At 41.2% G+C, this 21,532-nt stretch overlaps 1 protein-coding gene across 1 annotated transcript; it reads right to left on the bottom strand.

Annotated features, from left to right (window-relative positions):
• Positions 1–3,613: 3,613 nt before the first annotated feature.
• On the bottom strand, positions 3,614–10,936 carry LOC115166079 (RING finger protein 223). Its single transcript, XM_029719742.1, has 2 exons — positions 10,595–10,936; positions 3,614–5,044 (listed from the first exon to the last, which is right to left on the bottom strand). The coding sequence occupies exon 2, from the start codon at positions 4,960–4,962 to the stop codon at positions 4,252–4,254; it is 711 nt and encodes a 236-aa protein (XP_029575602.1). The 5' UTR covers positions 4,963–5,044; positions 10,595–10,936; the 3' UTR covers positions 3,614–4,251.
• Positions 10,937–21,532: the final 10,596 nt, after the last annotated feature.

Raw genomic sequence — 21,532 nt, 5'->3', positions numbered from 1 at the left:
TAGATTACATCTCACATTCCAGTTTTGGAACTCTTAATGTGACTCCCTGCAGCCAATGGCAATGTCCGCTTTATGTATAATGCTAGGAGCCACTTATACATTTGACAGCTCTAACGTTGTTCCACCTCCAGCACCGCCAAAATGACTGCTGTGTGGATGTCGGCTAAATGGGATCTGATTGAATTGAGTCCTTTAATTATGTTGCACTGTTGTTGATGATGGTTTCTGTTGTATTTCACTTTGCCTCTAAGGGTCAAAACTTTGTATGATGTGGTGAAACATTGAGGGGTGAATCATACTTAGCTTAAAGATGAATTTTCATTTAGTTATGCATTGATGTCAGTGGGAGACTGTGAAAATTTGACTAAAGTGGAAATTAGTGTTCGATCTTAACACTTCAATACTTGAAATTCTATTAAAAATTGCTAAATCCTGTAGCTGCAGACTTGTGATCTGTGACTGTCAGGATGTCCATTGGCTGTTTTAAAAGAGTACAGTATGTTGACAGTCTGCTAGAAGTATTACATCAGTGTTGTACATTTTATTTTCATTTACTGAGGTGTTTCGAATTTTACATTTCCTGTTGGTGCATTTTATATTGTATAAGATTATTTGTTTGATTATTGTTATTCTTTTTGTTTCTATTTGGTGTTATTACACCATTGATAATAACATAATGATAATGAATTGTCAGTTAAGCAGGTGTTCTTGAAAGTATACAGAAATTACAGAGTTATTTTATTTCTGCTCCTTAATTTACTTGAATATGATGTTGACATAGTTGGTTGCGATATGCCTGATTTGAGTAGGGGTATTCTGACTGTTCCTGTATTCAGATGAAGACTGTTTTTCCCTCTTGCACTGGCTCAGCCCAAACGCCTTCTGTCCAGGCTTATAGCGCTGACGCAATGAGAATGTCAGAAATGACAACAAAATGATTCAAAATGTTATAGTTTAATAAAAATCTATGAATGAAATATGTCAAGTGCCTTCTTGTATGCTGATATAATGGGACTTCCTGTCGCTGATGCCCGTGGACAGATGGCACAACCTTTCCTTTATAAGCAGGGAAATGTGGACTGATTTTGTTCTGCAAGACATTGGTTATTTATTAGGTAAAAGCAAAATGCAAAAAAACGTTCTATTTTACATAATTGTCCACGTTTTATTAGTCGTAAGTACAGGATACACATGGTATACACAGTCCAATGAAATGCTTACTTACAGGTTCCTTCTCGACAATGCAAAGACAATAAGAAATAATACCACCCACTGGAGAGCCTTGCGGTCGTGGATGGAGCAATTCCCGTACCAGGCCATGATACAACTGGTCAGGACACTCTCGATGGTGCAGCGGTAGTATTTGGAGAGGACCCGGGGTGGCCTGTCAAATTTCTTCGGCCGCCTTATGAAGTATAGGCGCTGTTGTGCCGTCTTGACAAGAGTGGTGGTGTTGTTGGTCCATGTCAAGTCATCGGTGATAACATAAAATTCTTTAAAAAAGGAGTCAGTACAGGTACATCAGAGCCGGGACCCAGAGAGTGAAAAACAGCTTCTATTACCAGGTCATCAGACTGTTGAACAGCTTCTATTACCAGGCCATCAGACTGTTGAACAGCTTCTATCACAAGACCATCAGACTGTTGAACAGCTTCTATTACCATCAGACTGTTGAACAGCTTCTATTACCATCAGACTGTTGAACAGCTTCTATTACCATCAGACTGTTGAACAGCTTCTATTACCATCAGACTGTTGAACAGCTTCTATTACCATCAGACTGTTGAACAGCTTCTATTACCATCAGACTGTTGAACAGCTTCTATTACCAGACCATCAGACTGTTGAACAGCTTCTATTACCAGACCATCAGACTGTTGAACAGCCATCACTAGTCATCTACACCAGGTGATGCGCACACACACACACAAGCTATCACACACACACACTCAAACACATACACAGCCAACGCTGCTGTCCCATGTTATAGAGACATTAAACCACCGGACACTTCCTGTTTCACACTGTGTATTTCAATATTATATTCTCAACATATTTCTACTACTGCGTTTTAGTTACGCTGTTTATACTGTACACACCACATATTTATCTATATACTGGATTCTTGACATAGGTCACTCTAATATATCTACTGCTGTACACATCATTCTTAGTATATCTGCTGTAAGTTCATCCGGTGTATATAATGTACGTATAGATTGCATTTGAACTACTGTTACAGGGCTATTTGGGTTGTCAACTGGATTCTGACATTTCTTGAATATAATGATTTTTTTGTACTTGTTTGGCATTTTACTGCATTGTTAGGAGCTAGTAAAATAAGCATTTCGCTGCACCCACTATGACATAAACTAAACTTTGTATGTGACCAATAAACTTTGATCTAAAGAGCACTTGTTCAACTTAATAAAAAACACATGTTACCATCGAGGTTCAATTTTAAAAAATGACGATAGTAAGTGCCTATTAAGTGCCAAATAATGTAACAGTGTTGACCATAACACGGTTGACGATTTCATCTTAAATCAGCCACAAATCCCCTTCTTTAACCATTTATTTTCATTGTTAAAACATTTCTATCCTGTCTATCTACGGGTAACATGGTTGGTGCGTGATGCTCAACCTGCTCAGTTTTTCACCCCAAAACACCAGAAAATGGCCCGAAAAAGTAGAACCAACTCACCTGCTTTTACACTAGGATTTGACTAGATTTTCAATGTTTCTTTTGAAAAAATATTTTATAAGGAGTAGTTTCACCATATTAAAATGAGAGTTCAGTTCACTTAACAGGGTTGGCCTTACGGACAGGTTTTGTTTAACCTTCAAATGTTTCACTGATCACATGAAATACCCTAGTTATTTTGTTGCTCTGACAGTCATTTCTGGAGATTATTATTGACAGATTTACAATGATGCAGGAAACTTTGAGGAATTTTGGGGTTAAGTGGATTCAAATCTTCCTAGAAGTCACAGAGGGTGCACAAAGGGACATGCCAAAATGATGAATTTTGGCACTTTAGCAAGTCTTTATTAATATTAAAATAATGAATACTGGTGCACAATTTCTACTTAAAATATCAAAGGCACTCGTTTTGTGGAATGACCTAACACTTGTGACCTTGCATCACAAAGACTCTACAAAATAGAGTCTATACAATCACCTTTTCAACCAATGGGTTTTGAGAAGGAAACAAAGAGGACGCAGGGAATCAAGGAAATGCATTTGAGATTCTCTCCCAGACCTCACCTTTGGTCTCCTGTACACACCTATCCAGTAATTTCACACCAATACAGGAAATACCACTCCTTACTGTTATGACCACTCCTTAATCTACGAGGAAGGGTTCACAATTTCATTGAAGCAGTTTGCAACACCTTGTTGTTAGTAATAATCGTTGTGTAGTTGGAAAATCCTGACAGGTCACTGGTGTGTGCCCAGATAAGATCCTAACAGCAAGTGGGGAATGGTAGTCCAGTAATCATTAGTTCCTACCATGGCCAACAACCCATGTCTACTGTACTTCATTTTGTTCAACGACTTTCAGAAACAAAGCTACAGAACATTTTTCATTATGAAAAACCTGGACCATGCCTGTGTTGTTTTTAATTTATTGTCATTTTGTAAACAAAATATATATCAAAATAGTACAATCAACTATACATGTATATACACTTACAATTTCAGCTTTATGTTTTGGCATACCATTTTTTCAAAACAGTAATAAGACAGCTAAACTTGCACATCTTTCTTAAAAACGGAACATTTGAGTTGAGGTTGCGCTGTGGCCATCAGATCTGATACTGTAGATATGAATAGATTTCACCCAGATTGTCTGTGTCTGAATATTACAACACATTTCATCCACATATTATATTTCTTCTAAGGCAAAATAACTTTAGAAAGAAAAAAATAAAAGGAAAATCAGTTAATCAAAGTGCAAGAATTGGAATTCATGTATGAATTTGTAACTTCCTTGTCAGAATAATGATGCTGAGCATGCCAATATCAATAGCTAAAACAACTGGATAGAGTGTGCAGAGTTTCTCACAGTTGTGTTCTATATCCAGTCTGGGGGCTGGATACCCTTTAGTGGAGCCGAAGGAGAATGTGGCAGAGAAGGAATACATAGATCAACCTCTTACTAGAGCTTATTCTGGGGGTCTGTGTGAATGTGAACCAGGGTACCGTTGGTGGCAGCGGTGGAATCTGGCATACTACATACATGTATTTTAATGAAAGGCTCCCTTTGTGGAATGGTATATGCTGGTGAATGGGGTAGCTGTGGTGGTGATGGAGCCTTGTATTGAGCCCATAGAGCGAGGCATGCAGTGCATGTTGCCCGTGGTGACGATGCACTGCAGGGGCCACAGCACGATGACCACTAGCAGCACCATCAGCATGATGAAGAGCAGCACCCGCTTCCAGCTGGTCAGACGCCTCATAAAGGCCGTGCTGTTGGGACGTGTCTGAGCCGGGACCTCGCCTGCTTTGCTGGCCCCTATGTCGATGCAGATGCAGAAGGTCGAGGTGGAGCTAGAGGCCTCTGGGCTGGCCTCCAGTGCCCGTTTGTAGCACAGCTTCTCTCCGTCCAGCCACACAGGCTCCTCGTGCTGCTGGTGGCTGGGCAACTTACCCAGTACCTCGCTGCTGGTGGCCAGGGCCGGGGGACCCTCCTTGGTCAGGAGGGTGGGGTGGCGGCAGAAGGGACACAGGATCTTGCTGCTGCCTCCTCCTTCCTGCTCTCCCAGTGAAATGGCCATGAGGCGTGACAGACACTCGAGGCAGAAGGTGTGGGCACAGTCCAGCAGCTTGGGCGTCTTGAAGACGTTGTCGTAGGTGTTGTAGCAGATAGAGCACTCAGGTTGGCTGCCAACAGCCACCATTATATCCAGGTCCACTTTCTCTTCCTGGGTGTGCCACACCTGAGGGATCTGCGCCATTTTGAAGGGATGTTCTGTATCCTTTTCCCACTTCCTTTGGTCTTTGTCCCCCTTTCTCTTCTTTGTACTTGGTGTGGATTATCTGAGAATGAATGGAAATGCAGATTATCTCTTAATCACGTGCTCAGATGGTGAGTAAAATCTATTTTTAAAATCATGCAGTGTGGACATAATCCCAAACTGTTCACAGGATTTTTGTAATTTTTGTGTCAAGTGCATATCATAAAATACAGTAGGTTAAAGGTTTATGACCCCATGCAGGCAGAGTTGCAATACCATTATGTTATTCCCTTCAGAATACGATTACATTCTGAACTCTTCTAAAGAGGTTACACAGTAGTCACAAATAATTCAGCATTTGGTGGAATTTAAATATGTCTATAAATGAAATGTATTTTTTGTATATCTTTTTTATTTTTAATATCAGACCATGCCATCTACAATTCATTTATTGCTTACTCTACTTTATACAATATGGGGCTGATTGACATCCATTCACTAAACCCACTAAAGTCCCTGAGAAACCTCTTGCATTCCCTGGGTCACGTTCATCAGGGAAACGTTGTCATTAATAGAACTGACACGATTCCTCATTCTACATGTCAGAGGCATCTTTGTTCCACATAATATATTTCTATATTTTCTATCACTTTTGTTTAACCAGGAACGACCCTTGAATTAAGATACCTCTTTTACAAGGGGTGACCTGGAAACCTATATCAGATTTTTTTTCTTCTTCAGGGTAGCCCAATTGAGACCAGGGTCTGATTCCCAATGGTGCCCTGAGTACAACAATTTTCTCACAACAGGAAGAACAATTTACATTACAATACATTACAAAATAACCACAACCTCAACACCACAATTACAACAAATACAGCCCTACAATCAATCGAAACAACTGCAATCCTCAATGAATTAATTCAATACCAGAGTCCGAAACTGCCCTAGCGGCACCAGGGAATCCATTTTGTAGGTTATTCCAACAATGGGGGGCACTAAATCTAGAGGATTTTAAATTGGTTGAGACCAGAGGGACCTCAAGAGTTAACCAATCCTGCGAGCGGGTTTGGTAGCTCATTCTTTAATACGTTAGCAGCAAATTTAGGTAAGTTGGAACTTGTGTAGTAGGGCTTTGTAAAGGACAAATGGAGTAATCAATTGATCTACGGAACTTTAATGAAGACCAGCCAAACTTTTGATACAGGATGCGGTGGTGAGTATTAAAACTGTCCCCAGGGATAAAACGAATGGAGCTATGGTAGACTGCATCCAAAAGTTTAAGAGTAGTGGCTGCTGCAATCTGGTAAATGGTGTCACCATAATCAAGAACTGGCAGGAAAGTTGACTGTACTATCTGCTTCCTATTATTTAGGTTAGAGGTAAGATCTATTTCCAAAAAAGAAGGCCACTTTAAATCGTAGCTTTTTAACTAGCTCAGACATGTTTTTATTTTTAAACATGAAGTCTTTGTCAATCCAAATTCCCAGATACTTGTAGGTGGGAACCTATCAATGGGAGAACCATCCAATGAATAAATATGTAGTCCATCTGAAACATTCTTGCGAGAACTAGAGAACAACATGCATTTAGTCTTCCCGCATTAAGTACAAGTTTTAAACCAACCAGGGCTCTCTATAAGGTAAAATAGTCCGATTGCAGCTCTAACAGCCTGATCAACACTTGGGGCAATGGCCAATAACCGTGTCATCTGCATACAGATTCATATTACAAGTTTTAACTGATAGACCAATATTATTTTTATTAATAGTAAAGAGAACAGATCCCACGACTGACCCCTGCGGTACAGTTTTTGTAATATCCAGGAAACTAGACTTAAAACCATCAGAGATCACACATTGAGTCCTGTCTGACAGATCATTTTCAAACCACTCGCAAGAAGCCTCATCCAGGCCTATTTCAGTCAACCTTTAAATAAGAATGTGATGGTCAACGGTATCGAAGGCCTTGGGAAGGTCTATAAATAAGGCAGCACAATGATTTTTATGATCCAAACAATTTAACACATCATCTAAAACAAGCGCATCTAAGCGTTCCACAAACATTGTGCGTCGGCTGAACGAGGCCCAGCTGTTGAAAGCATCTTTCTAGTGACGGGGGAATGGTTATGTGGGACTCTCATCAGGCAGTACTAGGGACGGACACAGAGTGCTTTGTTACTCCCTGTTCTCACAGACGTCAGCATGAGCACTCTTGACAGAGACCTCCCTCTGGCCAGAACCTCTAAGTCACCCAGCCAGCTGTCAGTCTGTGGGGGGGGTTGTTATCATAGATACATGGGTATGGGATAAGTGTTAAAAAAACATGATTGGATTACTGATGAATAGAAGCAGTCAGAATAGCTGTAACTATGTATGCCTGACAAATGGCAAACTGTCTGGTATTGGTTCGACTGTGATTGATACTTGTGTTCCTAGGATAGGTAGGTAGCTAGTAGGTACAGGACAGGTGAGAGCTGTGATGAGGGGGCAGCGTGGGACGTGGGGGGTGGTTGAGTTGCAGGTGTTCCCCTCGCCGTGCCCTGCGGGGGCAGCCCTGCCCCTATCTCTCTCTGTCCGGCCCTAGCTCTGCCAGCCGGGCTGACACAATGTGCCCGCTTGTTCTCCTTCTCCTCTCATCGCTCCATCTACCCTTGGCATTCCTGCAAGTCCAGCCTCTGCCCAGGCCTTCTCTCGCTCCCTCTCTCTCGATCTTTCTCTCACCACCATGTCACAGACCGTAACAATTTAAGGCCCTCAAAAAGAGGTCTCGGTGGACCCCCCCCCCAACCTCCTCTGCAAACTACAATGTAGCAACTGCTCTGACATTGGGTAATATGGACAACAATCACTAAGTGGACCTAGTGAGAATATCTCCAGCTTGTTTGTGGCCTATGGATTTCATTCCAACCTTCACTTTAATGGAGCTGATATCAACTTATTTCTTGTCAATTAAACTTGTTTAAACCACTTTTCACTGAGTCCTACCACGATCCCCAATCCACTGTTTTCAATTCAGGTATAAGTTACCAACGAAGCACAGATCTAGGATCAGCTTACCCTCCCTAACTCTTAACTGGAACAATCAGGTTTATTTAACAGTCAACAAACCACAACACTGACTATAGATCAGTTGCTTAGGGGCACATTTTAGTGTGCAGGACAAATGACAGTTAGTCATTAACCTAATTTCTGTCAGGCAAGTCGGAACCATAGGAGCATGAAGCGGGAGAGCCTTTGTTTTGCCTTGAACACTTGTGCTCCCTACTCTCCCTGTCACTATCTATACGACCCGCTTTGGCTATCAGCTACACATTTTTGCCCTATCGCCAGCTTAGCCGACTGACCTGGTTTTGTGACTGCCTCCAAATCTATACATGCTGCTTGAGTTGAGATATTTTGAAATGAGTGTGTTTCAGAGCGGAATGTTAGCGTGTTTAAAGTTTTTGGTAACATTGTATAATAACTTTCATGAATAACCCATTATACAGTAACATCAAAATGTATTCACACCCCTTGACTTTTTACACATTTTGTTGTGTTACAAATTGGGATTCAAATGGATGTGGCTTTTTTTACATAAAATACTCTGATGTTATTTTTTTAAGATTACTAAAAAATAAAACAGATTTATCTTGATTAGATAATTATTCAACCCCCTGAGTCAATACATGTTAGAATCCCCTTTGGCAGCGATTTAGCTGTGAGTCTTTCTGGGTAATGTTAAGTCTCTAAGAGCTTTCCACACCTGGATTGTACAATATTTGCCATTTATTATTTTCTAAATTCTTCAATGCACAAATTGGTTGTTGATCATTGCCAGACAGCCATTTTCAAGTTTTGCCATAGATTTTCAAGACGATTTAAGTCAAACCTGTAACTCTTCCACTCAGGAACATTCAATGTCGTCTTGGTAAGCAACTCCAGTATAGATTTGGCCTTGTGTTTTAGGTTATTGTCCTGCTGAAAGGTGAATTCATCTACTAATGTCTGTTGGAAAGCAGACTGAACCAGGTTTTCCTCTAGGATTATGCCTGTGCTTAGCTCTATTCCAATTATTTTTATCCTAAGAAAACCTCCCTAGTTCTTGCTGGTGACGAGCATATCCATAACACGAGATATGCTACTCAGTGATGTGTTGTGTTGGATTTGCCACAAGCATAATGCTTTGTATTCAGGGCAAAAAGTTATATTTCTTAGCCAGTTTGTTTTTGCTGTATTACTTTAGTGCCTTACTGCAAACAGGATGCATCTCGTGGAATATTTTTATTCTGTACAGACCTCCTTCTTTTCACTCTGTCATTTAGGTTAGTATTGTGGAGCAACTACAATGTTGTTGATCCATCCTCAGTTTTGTCCTATCACAGCCCTTAAACTATGTAACTGTTTTAAAATTGGCCTCATGGTGAAATCCTTGAGCGGTTTCCTTCCTCTCTGGCAACTGAGTTAAGAAGGACTCTGTATCTTTGTTACTGAGTGTACTGATACACCATCCAAAGTGTAATTAGTAACTTCACCATACTCAAAGGAGTATTCAATGTCTGTTTTAATGTTTACCCATCTACCAATAGGTGCCCTTTGCGAGGCATTGGAAAACCTCCCTGGTCTTTTTGGTTGAATCTGTGCTTGAAAATCAATCTTCGACTGAGGGACCTTACAGGTAATTGTATGTGTGGGGTACAGAGATGAGGTAATCATTCAAAAATAACATTAAACACTATTATTGCACACAGAGTGAGTCCATGCAACTTATTATGTGTCTTGTTAAACAAATTTGTACTCTTGAACTTATTTAGTCTTGCCATAACAAAGGGGTTGAATACTTATTGACTCAAGACATTTCGGCTTTTAATGTTTTATTCATTTCTAAAAACAAAATTCCACGTTGACATTTTGGGATATTGTGTGTAGATCAGTGGCACCAAATCTCAAGTTAGTACATTTTAAATTCAGGCTGTAACACAACAAAATGTGGAAAAAGTCAAGGGGTGTGAATACTTTCTGAAGGCATTGTGTATTAATGTTTACAAATAATGAAATACTTATTTATTAACAGTATATAAATAGTTTATCAATGCTTATATATGATAGCTATTTTGTTACCAGGTCTCCTTTTTTAAATGGTGAGGTAAGAACATTACCTATGATACTATGAAACAAATCCAGTAGAGTTGTGTTGACTTTTTTAAGGCAGCAGACGGTGTTGTCAACTGACTAGCGTGGCCATTGTGTTCTTCTGCCGGGTTTATTGTGAGGTCATCTGTTAAAGCCTATAGAGTAGACAGTTAAACTGCCTCTCTTCCATTGCTGCTCTACCTGTTCTCCAAATGTAAAGTACATGTAACTTGATCCTCAGAAACGTGAGGTGTGCAACAGCATACTGCTCTGCTTAATACTTGCACCGTCTAATATGAAGTTAATTGACCCACGTGAAAAAAAACACATCATACAACTCTTACCGTATGTTTATCCTGTTTTATCATGTTGTATCCTGTATTTACCAGTTGTGACAATCTCACATGTATTTATTTAATGGTACCACTTCCCAGTATTGGTGTTAGAATATAACCCATAACATTGTTTGCACTGTACTCAACAACAGTTATACAATTCCTGATAAAGTTTGTTCTTACCGGTTTAATGATGATTTTGCCAGATTATCCTCTCTCTTTCTCTTTGTAGTGTATTACAGTGTATTTGGTCCAGCCTTCTGTAGACTAAAACACATCTTCATGCCAAGCTGGATGACTGGGGGAGGGGGGGGGGGGGTACCACAGAGGAGGTGTGAGCTATGGGGATCACTATACAGTGCTCCCTGGTCCTTGGGTGCTACGCTAGATAGGCTAAACGAGTGGAAGTCAAGCTGCTGCAGGTGTGCTCACAAAGCCTTCAAAGTAACAGAAGGGTTAGCGTTAGTATTAGCCTGGAGGTCCTTCTCTCACTGTGTCCGTTGGTCGACTCACTTTCCCTGCTCTGCCGACTTCCTTTTCAACTCAATGTAATGACATTGATATGCAGGGAACAATAAGGTGGCCTTGAGGGAGTGTCAGAGGAGGAGGAGGGGGAGGCAGGTAGGGGGAGGGGATAGGGATAGGCTGAGGAGCCTCCATCAGGAGTGAAACTAACATTATTGGCGCTCTACCTTGCCTTCCCTTTCGTTACTCCCTCTTTTTTTCTTTCTTTCTCTCTCTCTCTCTCTCTCTCTCTCTCTCTCTCTGTCTATAGCTCTCTCTCTCTCTCTCTCTCTCTCTCTCTCTATTGCTCTCTCTCAATTCAATTCAATTCAAGGGGCTTTATTGGCATGGGAAACACACTACCGTTCAAAAGTTTGGGGTCATTTAGAAATCTCCTTGTTTTTGAAAGAAAAACAATTTTTGTTGTCCATTAAAATAACATCAAATTAATCAGAAATACAGTGTAGGCATTATTAATGTTGTAAATGACGATTGTAGCTGGAAACAGCAGATTGTTTTATGTAATGTACACGTACAGTTGAAGTTGGAAGTTTACATACACCTTAGCCAGAAACATTTAAACTCAGTTTTCACAATTCCTGACATTTAATCAGAGTAAAAATTCCCTGTCTTAGGTCAGTTAGGATCACCACTTTATTTCAAGAATGTGAAATGTCAGCATAATAGTAGAGAGAATTATTTATTTCAGCTTTTATTTCTTTCATCACATTCCCAGTGGGTCAGAAGTTTATATACACTCAATTAGTATTTGGTAGCATTGCCTTTAAATTGTTTCACTTGGGTCAAATGTTTCGAGTAGCCTTCCACAAGCTTTCCACAATAAGTTGGGTGAATTGTGGCCCATTCCTACTGACAGAACTGGTGTAACTGAGTCAGGTTTGTAGGCCTCCTTGCTCGCACATGCTTTTTCAGTTCTGCTCACAAATTTTCTATAGGATTGAGGTCAGGGCTTTGTGACGGCCACTCCAATACCTTGACTTTGTTGTCCTTAGGCCATTTTGCCACAACTTTGGAAGTATGCTTTGGGTCATTGTCCATTTGGAAGACCCATTTGTGACCAAGCTTTAACTTCCCGGCTGATGTCTTGACATGTTGCTTCAATATATCCACATAAATGTCCTTCCTCATGATACAATCTATTTTGTGAAGTGCATCAGTCCCTCCTGCAGAAAAGCACCCCCATAACATGATGTTGCCACCCCTGTGCTTCACGGTTGGGATGGTGTTACATTACATTACATTTTTAGTCATTTAGCAGACACTCTTATCAAGTGCGACTTACAGTAGTGAATGCATACATTTCATACATTTTTTTTTTCTCCGTACTGGTCCCCCGTGGGAATCGAACCCACAACCCTGGCGTTGCAAACACCATGCTCTACCAACTGAGCCACACGGGACACAAGGAGTAGAAAATAACATGGCTATACAGTATACAGGGAGTAGAAAATAACATGGCTATACAGTATATAGGGAGTAGAAAATAACATGGCTATACAGTATACAGGGAGTAGAAAATAACATGGTTATACAGTATACAGGGAGTAGAACATGGCTATACAGTATACAGGGAGTAGAAAATAACATGGCTATACAGTATACAGGGAGTAGAAAATAACATGGCTATACAGTTATAGGGAGTAGAAAATAACATGGCTATACAGTTATAGGGAGTAGAAAATAACATGGCTATACAGTATACAGGGAGTAGAAAATAACATAACTATACAGTATATAGGGAGTAGAAAATAACATGGCTATACAGTATACAGGGAGTAGAAAATAACATGGCTATACAGTTATAGGGAGTAGAAAATAACATGGCTATACAGTTATAGGGAGTAGAAAATAACATGGCTATACAGTATACAGGGAGTAGAAAATAACATGGCTATACAGTATACAGGGAGTAGAAAATAACATGGCTATACAGTTATAGGGAGTAGAAAATAACATGGCTATACAGTTATAGGGAGTAGAAAATAACATGGCTATACAGTATACAGGGAGTAGAAAATAACATAACTATACAGTATATAGGGAGTAGAAAATAACATGGCTATACAGTATACAGGGAGTAGAAAATAACATGGCTATACAGTTATAGGGAGTAGAAAATAACATGGCTATACAGTTATAGGGAGTAGAAAATAACATGGCTATACAGTATACAGGGAGTAGAAAATAACATGGCTATACAGTATACAGGGAGTAGAAAATAACATGGCTATACAGTATACAGGGAGTAGAAAATAACATGGCTATACAGTATACAGGGAGTAGAAAATAACATGGCTATACAGTATACATGGAGTAGAACATGGCTATACAGTATACAGGGAGTAGAAAATAGCATGGCTATACAGTATACAGGGAGTAGAAAATGGCTATACAGTACATTCACATTACATTTTAGTCATTTAGCAGACGCTCTTATCCAGAGCGACTTACAGTAGTGAATGCATACATTTCATTAAAAAAATAGTTCTCCGTACTGGTCCCCGTGGGAATCGGCTTGCAAGCCTCCCCCTTTTTCCTCCAAACATAACGATGGTCATTAAGGCCAAATAGTTATATTTTTGTTTCAACAGACTAGAGGACATTTCTCCAAAAAGTATGATCTTTGTCCCCATGTGCAGTTGCAGATACTTTTGTACCTGTTTCCTCCAGCATCTTCACAAGGTCCTTTGCTGTTGTTCTGGGATTGATTTGCACTTTTCGCACCACTTTTCGCACCAAAGTTCATCTCTGGGAGACAGAATGCGTCTCCTTCCTGAGCGGTATGACGGCTGCGTGGTCCCATGGTGTTTATACTTGTGTACTATTGTTTGTACAGATGAACGTGGTACCTTCAGGCATTTGGAAATTGCTCCCAAGGATGAAACAGACTTGTGGAGGTCTACAATTTTTTTCTGAGATCAAGGCTGATTTCTTTTGATTTTCCCAAGGTAGGCCTTGAAATGCATCCACAGGTACACTCCAATTGACTCAAATGATGTCTATTAGCCTATCAGAAGCTTCTAAATCCATGACATCATTTTCTGGAATTTTCCAAGCTGTTTAAAGGCACAGTCAACTTAGTGTATGTAAACTTCTGACCCATTGGAATTGTGATACAGTGAATTATAAGTGAAATAATCTGTCTGTAAACAATTGTTGGAAAAATGACTTGTGTCATGCACAAAGTAGATGTCCTAACCGACTTGACAGAACTATAGTTTGTTAACAAGAAATTTGTGGAGTGGTTGAAAAATGAGTTTTAATGACTCCAACGTAAGTGTATGTAAACTTCCGACTTCAACTGTATGTAGATAGAGGCCCATTATCAGCAACAATCACTCCTGTGTTCCAATGGCACGTTGCATTAGCTAATCCAAGTTTATCATTTTAAAAGGCTAATTGATCATTAGAAAATCCTTTTACAATTATGTTAGCACAGCTGAAAACTGTTGTCCTGATTAAAGAAGCAATAAAACTGGCCTTCTTAGACTAGTTGAGTATCTGGAGCATCGGCATTTGTGGGTTCGATTACAGGCTCAAAATGGCCAGAAACAAAGACCTTTCTTCTGAAACTCGTCAGTCTATTCTTGTTCTGAGAAATGAAGGCTATTCCATGCGAAAAATTGCAGAGAAACTGAAGATCTCGTACAACGCTGTGTACTACTCCCTTCACAGAACAGCGTAAACTGCCTCTAACCAGAATAGAAAGAGGAGTGGGAGGCCCCAGTGCACAACTGAGCAAGAGGACAAGTACATTAGAGTGTCTAGTTTGAGAAAAAGACGCCTCACAAGTCCTCAACTGGCAGCTTCATTAAATAGTACACGCAAAACACCAGTCTCAACGTCAACAGTGAAGAAACAACTCTGGGATGCTGGCCTTCTAGGCAGAGTTGCAAAGAAAAAGCCATATCTCAGACTGGCCAATAAAAATGAACACAGAAGAACACAGACACTGGACAGAGGAACTCTGCCTAGAAGGCCAGCATCCTGGAGTCTCCTCTTCACTGTTGACGTTGAGACTGGTGTTTTGCAGGTACTATTTAATAAAGCTGCCAGTTGAGGACTTGTGAGGCATCTGTCAAATATACAGGTCAAATATACTGTTTAGATTTTCTACTGCCAAGTTTGTACCTTCACTATTACAGTGGAACGTTTTGTCCAGGAAGTTGTCAAAAAGGGATTGAATTTGTTGTTGCCTAATTGTTTTTTGGTAGGTTTCCACACTACATTCCTATAGCATTTCTTAATATTACTCAGTTCCTTTGGCTTTGATGCCTCATGAGTGAGTATTGCTCTGTTCAAGTAGACTGTGATTTTACTGTGATCTGATAGGGGTGTCAGTGGGCTGACTGTGAACGCTCTGAGAGACTCTGGGTTGAGGTCAGTGATAAAGTAGCCTACAGTACTACTCCCAAGAGATGAGCTATGGGTGTACCTACCATAGGAGTCCCCTCAAAACCTACCACTGACTATGTACATACCCAGCGTGTGACAGAGCTGCAGGAGTTGTGACCCGTTTTTGTTGGTTATGTTGTCATAGTTGTGCCTAGGGGGGCATATGGGGGAGGGAATGCTGTCACCTCCAGGCAGGTGTTTGTCCCCCTGTGTGCTGAGGGTGTCAGGTTCTTGTCCGATTCTGGCATTTAGGTCGCCACAGACTAGTACATGTCCCTGGGCCTGGAAATGATTGATTTCCCCCTCCAGGATAGAGAAGCTGCCATCATTAAAGTATGGGAATTCTAGTGGGGGGATATAGGTAGCACACAAGAGGAAATTTTTCTCTGTTAAGATCATTTCCTTTTGAATTTCTAGCCAAATGTAAAATGTTCCTGTTTTGATTAATTTAATAGAGTGAGTTAGGTCTGCTTTATATCAAACTAGCATACCCCTTGAGTCCCTTCCCTGTTTCACACCTGGTAGTTTGGTGGGAGGGTGTTGATTGATTGGGGTGGGGGTGTGGATGTGGCTGGTGGTGTTTTGGTCTGGATGTAGGTCCTCTCGGCGTGGGTCCTCTATGTGTAGGTCCGGGGGGGTCCCACAGGTCTGGGAGAGTGTCTCGCTGGTCTGGGCGTCTATTGATCTGTTGCTCCTGTGTGAAGTGTTGGGGCTTCGGTTGAGGGCGATGCCCTTTATGGTCCAGGCGAAGGTGGGCGCTGCTGCCTTGTAAAGTCCAGGGTGAAGTGGTGGGACAGATAAATATTTGGTTTTGAGGCACAGTCACGGGAAATACTTGCGTTTTACCTGCTGTATGGTAGCAGGGTGGAAGACTTTTCATGGTAGCAAGGTGGAGATAACCACTTGTTCATTGGGTAAAGTAGAAGAAGCTTTTCAATCATTCCCTTGAGTGCTGTGGCCACCCTTTCCTGCTGTGTTCTCAGGTCGTTTGTTCCTGTGTGTATTATTACTTAGCTGGGTGACCCTAGTTGGTCCTCAGACAGAAGGTCTAGGGCGCGCTGGGTGTTTGGACACCAGAGTTTAGACACTGTGTTTGGGAAAAAGTTTTTCCGTTTGAGTCCAATCCAATCTGTGTGTGTGGGGGGGTTGTCAGGAGGGCTATCTGGGTGGCTATCTGGGTGTCTCACTACAGTCCAGAGTTCAAATATGTCTCTCTCCACCTCCAACTCTCCGAGTCTGGTTGAGGGGGTGTTGTTGTGCTGGACTGTTGTCTGGGTCTGTGCTGACTGGAGTGTAATCACCTGCTGTTCCAGCTCCACCTGCCTTACCTCCAGCTGGGTAAATGTATCCCTCATTTCAATGAGGGAGTAGTACTCGGTGCTGGGAGGTTGACTTTCCGCTTGGGGTTGCTCGTCTGTGGGGTTATATAATGAAGAGGTCTGGTCTGACCCACTCGGGGTGGGGGTATCTTTCTCAAGGGAGAGCTTCTCCTACTGGGCTCATTCTTTGATTAGGTGAAAGTCCAGCTGAAACTGTTTGCGGTTGCCCTGTACCAATACTGTTCCAGACTTATCGAGATTTATATTAGCTGACTCAGAGTCCTCGTTGTCTAGTATCCTGAGTTTCCACCCTGAGTTTCCACCCATCGGTTAGTATAGCACTGTGCCATGCCAGGGGATGGTCTGTGTGGAAGATAAGGTTGCTTATGTTCCCATTTTTACTATAGGCAGCAGAAAATATCTCTTGATTTCCCATAAGGAGCTTCATTTTGTACTATTTTCTTGTCTTATTATTCTTTACATACAGAGAGTATTATATTTTAATTACCTCTGAATAGTGGGAGGGTGCTTCTAAGGCCTCTCCATTTGGTTGACTAAGCATTACTCACTCAGTTCCAGGTTGGATGGTGTTTTCAGGTTTCTGTTTGTTTGACAGAGCATTTGCTGTATAACTTGAGAATAATAATCCTTGGGTGTAGGAAGCATTCCAGGTAATGCCGTCCAAAATCAGGTTGTAGGTTTGGAGTTTTGATTTGCAGTGAAGGTTATGTTGTTTAGGGTAGCATCCTGCCAAAAAATCCAAGTTTGTCTAACTCTATTAAAAAAAAAGTAAAACATGCTGAAAAATGTGGGAGCTCATCTGCTCATGACCTCTCTCTCTCTCTCTCTCTCTCTGTCTCTCTCTGTCTCTCTCTCTCTCTCTCTCTGTCTCTCTCTGTCTCTCTCTCTCTCTCTCTCTCTCTCTCTCTCTCTCTGTCTCTCTCTGTCTCTCTCTCTCTCTCTGTCTCTCTCTCTCTCTCTCTCTCTCTGTCTCTCTCTCTCTCTCTCTGTCTCTCTCTCTCTCCCTTTCTCCCACCAACACACACATGCACAAACACACTGAAACTCTCAAATCAAATAAGATGTTGCTACTGCTCTTAGACCCTGCGATAGACAAGCATCCTGTCCAGGGTGTGTGGGAGAGGGGGATAGGCTGTTACCACCCAGCCTAACTAACTGTTCTCAGGGCCTTCCCATATACTGTGATCACACTTCAGGCCTATAGTATGAGCCATCTCTCAGGAAAGTCAAAATCAAGGGTTCTATAATGGTGTGTTCTGTCAGATTCACAGTGCACCACACCATATGAATGGGTATGTACTGTCACTACAATTCCCTCATTGACTGCATTAACAAGCTGATTGCAATACCCAGTCATTTGTGTATCCACATTGGGTTCCCTACTTTACACCGGCTCCAATTTGGAACAGTCACACAAAACACTGGATGACAGGTAGTTGTTCAAAGGCGTCATTTTTATTTGGACCATTGGCTACAAACGTACATCACCACCTCACAGTAGCCCTTTCCTGCAGTCAATGACCAAAAGCGTCCTCTTTGACCTCACGGGTGGAATGTTATTAATATGTTTCATAATTTCATTAAAAAAAATGCAAGTGTTTTAAACAATGAAAATCCAGTATTTCTATGTCAAACAGTTTGGTTATATTTTAGTATTCTGTGATGTATATAAAGTGTAATATTGTGATGCAAATTCAAAATGTAATAGATTTCAAATCTATATCTGACATGATACAGGTGTCTACTTTTTAAGCCCATAACCATGTGTGTGAGTTGAATACTTTTGTGTCAAAGTAGATTTATTTAAGACTACAAAGAATCACTCTGTGTGACCCTGATTTACCCCACTGCAGTAAAAGGTTTTAATGTTGCATTATGCATCATTTTGCTTTATGTCAAACAGACAATCTAGACGTCCATCCTAAATCAACGTTGTTGTATCACAAGGTGGTGCATGGAAGAGGGTGAATCAGACATCCGCTTGCTTCAGGGAAACATATCTGTTTGATTACGCATGGCAGTTTATGGTGACATGGGTCTGGTCCATTAGCGATACCTTGGCCCAGTGATAACAGCTATCATAGCTCGCATGTCATTTAGTAACTGGAATACAAATACTGCTGTATCACTGTCATTTATTGGTTGCTTAGGTGTGGGGGCTTGGAGGCGGGTGGAAGGGAGGGGTCAAGTACAGTAAGAGAGGTAAACGTCCTCCAATAAACGTCCTTACCTACCTGGAATTTGTGTGTTTGCCCATAAATATGTTGCAAGGCAGGAAAATCTGTGACTGAACCGAAGATAAGCATTAGCGCACACAGCCACCAATGAGAAAGAAGGCTGTTTTATCCATTGGTTGCTAGAGGTAGCTGGTGCCCCCACGTGAGTGGACAGTTATGGTTGATGGTTACTGAAACTTATCCAACCGTTTAAATACTTTAAAGCCATAGCCGTGTGTGGTCAACCATAGTTTCAGCATAGTTCTGATTGGGACAGTGTTATTGCACTGCTTTGAGGCAAGCGTGGGGACTCATCATGATAAATCAATCAATGTCCAATTTTTCTTTCTCACATAATCTAGGTTTTGATATTTGGTTACAATTAGGCAGGGAAAATGTTAGCCAAATTGAGATGAGTGCTCATGGTGATAATCTTTAGTCTAGTTTGCTAACCTAACAGTGTTATCAGAACATTTAGCTAGCATGTTAGCTACCTATGTAGCCTATGCTAGCCTAGCATAACAGGTGGGTTATTTTTCTCTTCACTCGCGTAGTAGTCTAAGCTATATCCCGACTAAAAGCCCTTGACTTGTCTGATGATCAATCAATGTGATTTTGCTCCACTGAATCTCCGTCTGTATATTTGGTTATTTGATCTTAGCCTGGGCAAATAAGTGGAGGGGGAAGCTCATCTATTTGTTTGCTAATATCTGATCAGACACATTTAGCATGCTATGTAGCATAAATCAAGTACATTATTTTGCTATCAAGCATAGGCAACTCGAAAAGCCTGTAGAGGTTATGAAACATGAACACTAGACTCACCCTTTTGAAAATATAGTATGTTATTTTCTGTGCATGTCATGAAAGAACAGTCCAATTTTAACACCTTATGCCAGCTCCCTACTAGGTGTAGGGTTTGTGCCCAGGTGTAGGTCATTGAAGGGCTACGCCCCAGCCCCTGGAGACGGCAAAAAAATAATATTAAGTTTACTGTCTACATGGCAGTTTACTCTGGTCCTGTTGGAGAATTTGCTTAAAGCAAGATAGGAAGGAGGCGATTTGGTTTCATTTAACACAAGTCACAAGTGTCTTGTAATATATTGCCATGTGTTAGTTTTTTAAAGCCAATTTTGGTGGGATACACTGGGGCATTCAACTTAGTTTTTGAGTGCTTCAAGATCTGCATATTTAAAATATGAAATATGCCTTGCTGAAAATACAAGAAGTGTCACGGTAAGTCAATCAGTCACGACTATTTCTGTGTATATTATAGTTATCCAGGAATGCATGGGTCATTAATACTCAGTCAATGCAGCATGTGATTAAATTAGCCAGTGCTGTCAACCGAGGGATTTGAAGGTCAATGTATTACTAAACTCTGAACTGCTTAACTCAAAAAGCACCCAGGCTACTTTTTATACCGAACAGCATTTCTCTGAATTGATAGAGTCCAACAGATCAGAGGTGGAAAGAAAATCATACACTTTAAGGACATTTCTTCTCCACCCTCCATTAACCAGCAGCCACCTGTCTTTGGTCCTCCATCCCCCTCACGCTCAGGCCACGGTTCAGCGCACACTGTGAATAGATTAATCCATTCCAGTAACAACTAAACTATAAAACCCTTGCACTGAATCATGGGCCACTGCCAAGGGAAACCACAGATACAATGCATCTCAATTCAAAGATGTTATTTTTTTACAGCGTTTATCAGCGCCTGTGAATGGAGCTAACAGATGATTTTAGTACTGTGAAGGCCAACGCAGTGCAATGCAATGAACGAGACTCTCCGAGACATAAGTGCCAATCCGAAGTTCCACTTGCTTATGTTGCGTTTTCCCTCCAATGTAATGGATTGACGTCAATGGGAAGTTAGGATTCACCCCTTATTGAATAGCATATTAAACATACTAATGAACTATTATTTAAAATATTCATAATTTTCTCATGTAAGCCTATATTTTTGCACTCAAACATTTGGTAACACTTAACTTGAAACACACAGTGTTATAACACGGTCATAATCATGTCATAATATGTCATAACCGCTGACATAATGTGTCATAACCTGTCATGACCCATATATTTACACCTGTTGTAACATATGACGAGACAGCCTACAGGGAGAAGGTGAGGGCCCTGGCAGAGTGGTGCCAGGAAAATAACCTCTCCTTCAACATCAACAAAACAAAGGAGCTGATCGTGGACTTCAGGGGACAGCAGAGAGAGTACCCCCCATCCACATCGACGGAGCATCTATGGAGAAGGTGTAAAGCTTCAAGTTCCTCTGCGTGCACATCACTGACAACCTGAAATGGTCCACCCACACAGACAGCATAGTGAAGAAGGCGCAACAGCTCCTCTTCAACCTCAGGAGGCTGAAGATATTTGGCTTGGCCCCTAAGACCCTCACAAACTTTTACAGATGAACCATTGAGAGTATCCTGTCGGGCTGTATCACCGCCTGGTACGGCAACTGCACTGCCCACAACCGCAGGGCTCTCCAGCACTAGCTGGCTTCCACCCTGCTACTCAACCCAGCACCTTAGAGGCTGCTGCCCTATGCACATAGACATGGAATCACTGGTCACTTTAATAATGTTTACATACTGCTTTACTAATTTCATATGTATATACTGTAT

Source organism: Salmo trutta, chromosome 28 (genome assembly GCF_901001165.1).
Source record: "Salmo trutta chromosome 28, fSalTru1.1, whole genome shotgun sequence".
NCBI classification, from domain to species: domain Eukaryota; kingdom Metazoa; phylum Chordata; class Actinopteri; order Salmoniformes; family Salmonidae; genus Salmo; species Salmo trutta.
Note: the sequence above shows the minus strand (reverse complement) of the source record. Positions and strands in the feature narration are given on the sequence as shown.

What these genes read in the sequence shown, in the direction of transcription:
- LOC115166079 (XM_029719742.1), bottom strand. Translation starts at nt 4,962, where the DNA reads ATGGCGCAGATCCCTCAGGTGTGGCACACCCAGGAAGAGAAAGTGGAC.